Source organism: Anarrhichthys ocellatus, unplaced genomic scaffold, assembly GCF_004355925.1.
Source record: "Anarrhichthys ocellatus isolate YVR2014 unplaced genomic scaffold, GSC_Weel_1.0 scaffold51, whole genome shotgun sequence".
Lineage (NCBI taxonomy): Eukaryota > Metazoa > Chordata > Actinopteri > Perciformes > Anarhichadidae > Anarrhichthys > Anarrhichthys ocellatus.
Window position 1 is genome coordinate 2,812,521 of NW_022280081.1, and position 10,128 is coordinate 2,822,648.

At 38.9% G+C, this 10,128-nt stretch overlaps 1 protein-coding gene across 1 annotated transcript in view; it reads right to left on the reverse strand.

The window, feature by feature from the left end:
- LOC116395887 (polycystic kidney disease protein 1-like 2) overlaps window positions 1–9,910 on the reverse strand; it is a 73,062-nt gene extending 63,152 nt beyond the window's left edge. The window contains exons 1-5 of the mRNA XM_031870091.1: window positions 9,592–9,910; window positions 8,789–8,947; window positions 8,502–8,690; window positions 6,712–6,822; window positions 5,930–6,077 (exon numbers count right to left, since the gene is read on the reverse strand). Of these exons, the coding sequence (XP_031725951.1) occupies window positions 5,930–6,077; window positions 6,712–6,822; window positions 8,502–8,690; window positions 8,789–8,947; window positions 9,592–9,910 (926 nt within the window). The remainder of the gene's footprint in view (window positions 1–5,929; window positions 6,078–6,711; window positions 6,823–8,501; window positions 8,691–8,788; window positions 8,948–9,591) is intronic.
- Between the last annotated feature and the right edge of the window lie 218 nt (window positions 9,911–10,128).

A 10,128-nucleotide genomic window follows, 5' to 3' on the forward strand; every position in this document is an offset into this window, starting at 1 on the left:
AGCATCCCGGTTTGGACATTACATTAGATGTATCCTTATCATACTTGCTACTAGGACTGAACAATAAATCAATCAATAATACAATACTTAATACTAATATAACACTAAAATGCATGAACAAAGCAGTTTATTTCCATGTAATCTACATCAATATGGTGAGGATGGTGACTTTTTGCCTGGGACATGCAGCTTTAGCCCCAGTTTTAGCACACAATCGTGCTTTTGGCCATCAAGTCCCTTTTTTTTTTTTTTTTACATGATTCTTGTTTTAATGAGTCTCTGTTAACAAGTCACCCTGAACCAGTTTTTCACTAACTCATGTCGTAAAGTTAGCTCAACTAGCTGTCTAAAAATGGGAAGCTGCTTTAGTTTACGTTCGTCTGCAATCAAAGACCCATTGTTTAAAAAGTTTAAATTTGCCATGATTAATGGAAAGCTTGAAAAGCGTATGTAGCAACACTAACAAGGGTAGTGGGGTTTAGCAAAGACATTTACATATAATGTTGGGGCTTAATCTGTGGCTCAGACCATCAACACATGAACAAAACATCAAAATACGTTACTCTATGAAACTTATCATGAATACATATGAAACTTACAAAACATTTAATACTTAATCTTTGAGTTGAAAAAGAGTTGAAAAAGCACAATTCTTACTGCATTCCCACTCGTATCGTTTCTTCTTGGTAGGTAGTTTGGATGTTGAAAGAGTGATAGGTATATTTTTGGAAGCTACTGATTTTGAAGGTGTTGCAATGATGTCCTTTGGAGATCTGACCACTCTAATTTGTTTCTTTCTCTGAAAAAGAAAATTACCAAAAGGGTTTATAAATTATACAGTATAAGAAAGGCATCAACTTAATTATGAGCACAATTTTGAGAGTTGGAGGAGTAAGTATTATTTCCCCTTATATATAAAATAATTTGAATATAAAAAGAAAAAAGAAAATGACCGGTCTCAAGTCGTCATGGATATTTTGTTTAGCGACTGAATCTTTGCCACAGAAAGCAAACATATCCACATCCACTTCCAAAGAGGAGAAGATGTTCCATGCTCTGAGTTTCACATGTAAAGGTCCTGTAGAAAAGCATACATTCAAATAATCAGCTCTTATCAAATACCCATAATGGTGTTTTTTCAGATTGTGTTTCACAAATCATATGTGGCCCCCACTTTTGAATATGCCTTCCATACCTTGAATCGGATGTGCAATACGAAAAATGTCCTTGCTTGTATTCATTTCTCGGACCTCAGAGTATGAGCTGTTGTCTCCAGTCAGAGAGAAGAGGAGCAGCACAGACGCACCCCGTTCCAGAGAAACACCAACAGTAATATCTGGAGAGTATAGATAATCATCCCCCTCTGTCAACACAGAGGCCTGAAGCCCGGCTACTTTCTCCAACACGCACATCTGCAATACATGAAGAATTACAAAACGGAGAAACACATTAACTCTCCATTCACAGCATTTGTGCGTCGAGCACTGACTGCTGCCAAAATCTACAACTTAATGCTGCACCTGAACGCATCCACACGCATGGCACACTGATGCTGCTGCTCTGCTAGCCTGTTGCTCAGTTGTTAGAGAAATGTTTACACATTCAATCAAGCCATCAAGGTCTTCAGTTAGACAAGTAAGTAAGTAAGTAAGTCATTAGTAAATAGTTATTGGTGTTGATGATCTAGGGTCGTCATCTTTGACTACAGGTGTAGTGAAGGATGAAGACTCACAACCTGGCAACCCAAAATATATGCATGAAACCTATTTATGGGTAGATGGAAAACGATTAATTAACAATATTATATTATTATTATTATTAACAACAATAGCAACCCATCAAGTTGTTTTGGTATTTTCTTATTGTGCCATTGATAATTCTAAATTACTGATATCTTAAAGGAACCTTTTGGAGTTTTTGACCACTTGTAGCACTATAGAGCGATTGTTTTTTACGAGTGGGTGATCCAATAATTAGGTGATGCTATAATTAAAGGTTCAATTAAATTTCTAATTGAGAGAGGCCTTTACGACTTAATCAACTCCTTAATCAAATAATCAAAATGTCAACCTCAACTCTTACACTTCATACCCCACTATTCAAATCAGAGCATAAACATAAAGGGTTGTTGCATCATGTTACTTATTGCTTTCTTGATAGAAAATGACACGTCTACTTGATTGATGTTAATTCACCTGCAGGTCTGTGGACACTTCAGGGTATGTGACCATGTTAGATGCATAAAGTGTCAGCTGGTGGCAGCCAGGCCCAAGCTGCCTCATCATTTCTGGAGTCACTGTGATGTTCTGGGGAACATTTCCTCTAAATACTGACAAACCCAGCAACAAAGTTTCATCACACTGGATTCTGTAGGTCACATTTGTACCTTCAGAAAGAAAAGAGAGAAAAAGGAATACATTGACAGGGATAATTCACACCTAAATCAAAAACATGTATATATTTTTTCCTCTTACCTGTAGTGCTATTCATTAATCTGGATTGTTTTGGTGTGAGTTGCCTAGTTTTGTAGATTTCGGTTGCAGAGATGTCTGCCTTCTCTCCAATATAATGGGACTATATGGCACTCTGCTTGTGGTGCTCAAAGCGCCAAAAAAATACAATTGAAAAACTAGGAACTATTTCAACTATTTTCCTTACACAAAACTGCTCACAGCAAAGTCTGTGTATTATCTTGAGTAACCTGTTCATGATTTCTGGAAAGCCACATTGCATTTGAGTTTTCCTGGTGTTTGAGCACCACAAACCATATAGTCCCATTATATTGAAGAGAAGGCAGGCATCTCTCCAACCAACATCTCCAAAACTATGTAACTCACACCAAAACAATTAAGATCGATAAATAACACTACAGGTAAGAGGAAAAATATGTAATTCTGATATGGCTCTAAACTGTCCTTTTAAAAATTTACATAAACAAAAAAACATAAGAAAATGAAATACGAACACCAAAACATGATGCAGGGATATCAAATTGGACAGGATAAATGATGGTATATTCAGGTCAATTTGGCACCTACCTGCTTTTACCACCATTTGAATTTGAAGTGGCTCTCTGTAAAGGGTTTTACAGTTGTTTGCATTAAAAGTCAGTTTCTCAGCATAGCACCTGATGACACCAAACACGGTGATGGGTTCTTGAATGGTAATTGTGCTCTGAGCTGTAATGTGTATGTCCGTGCTGGTGCATTCAATTGCCACAACAAATGTGCTTGGATGAGTATATTTGTGCACCTCGCTGCTTTCAAACCTGAGAAAAAGTTATCAGTTAGCAGTGATCACAGTATGTTCCTCTTGCTTCCTGGAAAAAAAAGAAGTAATACAGGTTGCATATCACTCACAAACCTGTTTAATTAGTCATTTTCTTATTATAAGAGGAGATATATCCACATTAATACTTAAAGACTTGGTCTAATTTCATAGAAGTATGGGTTGACGATATGAGCTAATTAAAGATAAAAAAAAATAATATTTTGATATAGTTTTGCCCTTGTTGCGGCCCCCATTTAATTTATTTCATCAAGACTTTTCCTTGTGGAGACTAAACTAAAGTTTTCTTCAAGAATCCCTTATACAGGGTGAGTATCCATTCTCCAAACCGATTATCCTATTCAGGGTCGCGGGGCGCTGGAGCCGATCCCAGCTGACCGAAGGCAAGGTACACCAACAAACAAACATTCATGCTCACATTCACACCTATGGGCAATTTTGTGTCTCCAAATAACCTAAGCTGCATGTCTTTGAACTGTGGGAGGAAGCCAGAGATCCCGGAGGGAACCCACGCTGCTAAGGGGAGAACATGCAAACTCCACACAGAAGGACCACCTGGATCGGGGATCGAACCCAGGCCCCTCTTGCTGTGAGGTGACAGTGCTAGCCACTACATCACCGTGCAGCCCACAGGGTGAGTATTTCATATACAAATGGTCATTCTGTGGGTGAAGTATTCCTTTAATGAATGCTGCGAGGAGATGTATTAGATTGTTCAGCAGAACTGCATGAAAAAACAAAACCAATGTGCAATCTGGTAACACTATGACCAAGTGCTGAAAATAAAAAAGAATTAAACTTACTTAGAGCACATCTGTTAGGCTTTAGTACTTTACAGTTTGCTTGGCATATTTGGACTTTTCTATGTAATTAATAGGCACAAACGCATGTGTGAATTTGCAGTTCACAAGACCTCTGGCTAGGGCTGTAATTTATTTATTTATTGAATTTATTTAAAAGGGACCATGTACAGTTTAAACATAAATGTCTCCATTCTATGCACTGTACCAGATTATAGCTTAAGCTAATTTGCATCTGCAGTCCCTTGGCAGGTCAAACAAGGACAAGACAATAACACAGTAAAATGAAAATACTTAATACAGAGATATACCACAAAAAACATACAAGACACCCAATACAACGCTACACACAAATAGCACATCAAAAATGTATGTGTGTCAATAAAATCAAGTCAGAAAAGACCACAAGAATTGAGGTCAGTGTGAGCAGTGTTGTGCAGTTTTTAAAAGACTTTTTAAGTTGGCAGTTCCTCACAACTTCAGGCAGGGTGTTCCACTGGTGTGTTGCTTTTACAGAGAAGGCTGATTGACCAAAAGTAGTGCGGTGAAATGGTACTGTACAGTCTCGTGTAGAGGATATTCTCGCTGATCTAATAGAAGTTGCTGAGCGAGTATATACAAAGTCACGGAGTGGAGGAGGGGCCAAACCATTTAAAAGTCTATAGACCAGGCACACATTTGAGAACAATCTAAAATTGTTAAAGCTCAGTAGATTATGCTTCTCCAATGGTGAAAGTGCAACGGCCTTTTGTCCAGAATTTTTATTGTTTGCTTATATAAAGACTCGAGAGGTCTTATGTCTGTTTCACCAGCCTGCCCCCAACATGTAATGCAACATATGTGAAAGGATCATGGCATGCATAAATATCTTTGCTGTATTTGGAGAGACAGTTTCTGATGTGTCTAAAATTTGCTAGGTTGTATTTTATAGTTTTAACCATTTTTTTTTTACATGTTTCTTCAATGTCAAATTTTGATCGAGTATCACACCAAGATATTTTAAATCAGTGACTATTTCTAGCCTTTCTCCGTTGATAAGAATGTTCGCATCAGGAGGTTGACTGATGGTTTTAGAAAAAAACATCCCTTTTGTCTTATTTACATTTAGAGTCAGACATGATTGATCGAGCCAGTGTATGATCCTTTCCAACGCAATTGTTAGCTTGGCAGCTGCTAACTCAGCTGTTTTTGCATGTGTATATACAACAGTGTCATCTGCATACATTTGCAGTTCTACATCATGAGATATGTTATGAGACATGTATCTCATTATTATGAGATAGTATCTCATTATTATGAGATACTATCTAATTTTTATGAGATATGCACAGGTTGGACGTTGAAAACATATGCAATGTAAAACTCTTTATAGCCAAATATTTGAACTTGTTTTGTTTAGTTTTTCACAGGTTGCACTTTATTGTTATCTTGAAAAGATGTTTAGTGCAAAACAGGTTAATTGCAGCCAATTGCAATAAGCTATTTTTTGCTTTATTTGCATTGTTCTAACAAAGTGTTTGCACATTTTATTTGTTTTTGTCTGATGGAGCAATCTGGTTTACTTAAAAGTGATTGCAATTTTCTTTATTCTATTATTTGAAAAAGCACAGACGGAGGAGTCACAATATGTTATTTCAATAAAAATTCAACATGGACCATTTTGTTACAATTTTGTTGGGGTGGTGGGGCATGAACATTTTTCTTCCTCCAAAGTGGGGAGCGACAGAAAATGTTTGAGAACCACTGTCCTAAAGCATCCATATGGGGCTAGATATTATACAACTGTTTTCACGGGCTGAGTCTTAGTCATAGTCAGTCACTCAATAGATGTTACTACTCACCCCTCTGGACTATGCAGGTAAATAACATGGCCGTCTCCTGTACTCATCTTGCAGCTAGGGTTTCCATGTGGATCACGTAAGAGCCACTTCACGCTGATGGTGACATCATCGAAAACAGCAGCCGTAGTGCTCATTGACAGTGTGAGCCCTGGAAGGAGATAATGTCCAGAAATGTATAGCAAAGTCCCTGTAACTAACCATTTTTACAAATATGTAATATTTATACAGCAGCAACAAGGCAACATCAGAGACCATCAAAGTTCCTAAATGTTTTTCTCCTTCTCAGTCTTGTTGCTGCTTCATAAGTTTGTTCCCTCTTGCGTATTTTTTTAGGCAAAATCAGCCTTTTTCACCGCAAACATTTTGACTAGCACAGGGGTTACATTAACAATGGTACTGTGCTATTAAAGTTTCCCAATAAGACAAGACAGTGTGACAGTAAACCAGCATGCACAATACCAGGACCCTGAAACTGAAATGGAATTCAGCCAGCATTCAATAACTTATTTACACCTGTGATTTTTCCTCTGGGTCTGTGGAGTGACTCAAGGTAGCTCTCCCCATGGCTGAGCGTGGTGAGCCAGACTCCAGTCAAACAAATAAACAAGGTCCAAAACGTATATATTTAGCCTTAATATCTTTTAAACTCAACCATGTGTTAAAGGTGGAAAAAAAGTGAATTAAGGGTGAGATGGGAAACAATCAGATCTGTTTCTAATAGATATGGAATGTGTGATTCCCCTTTGGAACATTTATAATTGCTTAAAATTACTGTCACTTACCATCTTTGCAGTGGTGGTCCACAGACAGGTAGCTCCCCAGCTGAGGACAGGGTTCACCAAAGGAGCCCACAACTTCAGCAATCTGGCACACCTGACGGCCGTGGCAGTGGGCTGGGTAAAAAACAGAGAGCATTATCAGCTACTGTTAACACACGGCAATGATGATAGCATCATGGAAAGTCTTACAAATAACTACTTGATATTAAGCAGTTTTAGTGGTGCTGTGAGAACTCTAGCAACAATATGAGTTCCTAAACTAACGATCTCTGTCCATGGTGCTGATCAAAGGCTGGTCCTCAGCAATTGTCTGCAGTGGTTGTGTGTCTGTGCACTGGCCTGCATTTAAATGAGCAGTGTGTAGGATTTAGTGAGGTTGCAGATTGAATCCAACTGAAATCCCCTCAGCTCAGCCCTCCCAAGCGTGTTGGAGAACTACGGTGGCCGTTTTAGATAACGTAAAAACGCAAAAAAAGACCCTCTCTAGAGCCAGTGCTTGGTTTGTCCTTTCTGGGCTATACTGTAGAAACATGGCCGTGCAACAGGGCGGACTCAGTGAAGAGGACCTGCTCCCTTTGTAGATATGAACGGCTCATTCTAAGAAAAAACGATGATTCTTAGTTTCAGGTCGTTATAGAATACATAAAATATACAAATACGACATTCAAATTCTGCCATTGGATCCCAAACAAACGCATGACTTTCGTCTAGGAGACTGGTGTTTGTGTCCCGTGGGAAACTTGCTAGAAGTTGCTAGAAAGTAAAGTTAACTTTGCACGCGTTCTTTTCCTAAATGCAACTAAGTGGTTTTGTTGCCTTCCTGTGAAGAAGGACGTTTTTTTTTAAAGGACATGCATGTATGGAGCAGGAAACACGCCACACGTTGAAAACTAATGCTAGAAAGCTACCTAGTGTGTCGATGCCAAGGGGCACTGACCAATCGGCAGTATTTGACGAGTTTGGAGTAAAAATGCGTTTCTTTTTTATCTCTTTATGTTATCTTCATCTTCTTCTTCTTGGCAAACCAACTGGACTGGAGTGTGAAACGATACTGAGAGCAAAAGTAAAACTGAAGTAAGTTGCGTTAGCGCCAGACAATGCTATGAACAGTGTTGTTTTATTGTCATACAAATGTTTTGCACATGTGACCATTGTAATTAAATGTGCAAGTCTGAACTTGGTTCCTGCTTGTTGAAGTACAGGAAAATCAGGTGAATTCAAAATTCAAATAGAGTTCTGAGCATGTACACTCCCTCTGACCCGATGCATGCTTGGAAAGGCTCCTGTGCCCCAATAAGCTGAACAGAATGAGCTAGTTTGGACAATGAATGGATGGAAAGACTGCTTCTGCCGTCAGTTAAATGCATGAGTCAATATTTACTGGATGGATATCATTGATGTATCGTTATGGCTTTTAAGCTATTGTTGTGTGGGGTTTTTTTCTTCCATATTTCCTAATGGGCAATCATTCTTGGCAAATACCGGTCTGTACAATGCGACAATATGTACTTTGTGACATCTGGCAATCACTTCCCTCAAACGTGGATTGAGTTTCATCACAGTTTTCATCCAAGCAGAACCTTTTCATAAGGCATGAGTGTTTGTTTTCCTATTCAGATTTCTTTTTCCTATTGAGCTCAGCAGATAAAATGAGAGGAACTATTATGAAGCTGATAGTGGTTATTGTGTAGATCAGATCCTTTAACATGTCTGGAATAGCTATCATACATCAATTATGAAAACACAATTAAGAACTACATGATATGGAAATAATTCTAAATTTGATGTTTTACCTGTTAATGATTCTACAACATCCACCCAGCCGCACTGGTGTCCTGTGGGTGTTGTTGGTGGGGCGAGCGTGGATCGACAGTAATGAATGTTCTTACGACCGTATAAGCCACCATCTATCATTAAGACTTGACCAGAACCGCACTGCAGAGAGGTGTTTCGACCTAAACATAAAATGGATCTCCCAGACTCTGGGAAAGGTACAAAAGCAATGCCAAGTGGTAATTCATCAAGTTTTTTCAGTATGCTGTTGTGGTTGTTTTTTTAAAGTGTGAGTCAAAATACATACCAAACTGACAGATAAAGTGCAGTTTTTTGTTGCAGTCTCTTGTGGCTTCCCATTGGAAGCCTGAGTCTCTTAGTGTGTGTCCACAAGCTGCTCCTGGCTGTGGGCTGCTCACCCAGTTTGAATAGGTGATATATGAACCATCCAGCCAATAGAGAGCATCTGAGGATAGAACAAACCACTGCTGAATATATACAGTATACAGTATATACAGTACATTTATATATATAAATGCACAGTTCATGTCAAGTTAGCATGACTTGGGTTTAGTTATTTGACCTCTTTTTATCGGTCCATGACTTTGTTCATTTTTTTAATTGTTTGCTTAATTTTTGGATGACAACATATGCACAGAGCGAACACCCCTGTTGTAAATAGAAGCTTTTCTTTTGTGGAAATGTTTGTTTTTCACTTCTGGCAAAAATATCTGTGTTAAGTCATGTTCATATCCCGCTAAGAGGACAGAAATTAAGTTGAAAATAAATGATGTTCGAATTATGTAATTATTGTACAGAGGAAAGTGAGAATGTCATCTCAATAGAATAGTTGTTATCAGACACAGTCCAAACAGAGAAGAAGTTGGAGACAATTGTACCAAATGTACCATAATTTACAAGATTTTTGCCATAAATCACCAACAAAAAAAACCTTAAAATCGACTAGACTCTGCCAGTAATTTGCTCATGACCGTTTTGTTATAAGCAGAACTAAACTCATCCGTCAAAGGTAAAGATGCCCCTTCTTGGCTGCATGAGAGCAGATTTTCACATTTTATAATTTAGCACAGCGACATTCCACATTCTTACCTTCAAGGGTCGCAGAATATTGCAGGTTTGGAGTGGCAGAGGGTGCCAGTCCAAGCCACAAATCCTTCTCAGGGTCCGAGAGTCTCTGAAGGAAATATTGTGTTTCTTCATCTGGGATAAATGCAAGGTGTCCACCGCGCTGCTCGCACCAAGCCTGTGCACTGATAAAACTGTGCTGGAGATCCACAAACTCGTAGCAGGAGCCTCCAAAGGCCCTCTGGTAGTCTGGGCAGGAAACTAGACCCTTTGTCTTAACCTCAGCGGAAGACAGACAGCTGAGTGTTGTAAGGATCAGCAGGTGAACAAATGTCCAGCACATCCTCTCTGTTTTCACTTCAAACACCAAATGGCATAATCTAGCATCACACTATTCAACTTCTGCTCGTGCAGTGGAGAGAGTAATACAGTTTCATCCCTTCATCTAATGCTCTCATAAACAAACACCCCCCTGGTCACATCCTGCTTTTGAATGGGTCTGACATGAGCCTCTCTCAACCAATTCAGTGGAGCAATGTTTACCTGGCAGCCATCTCTCTC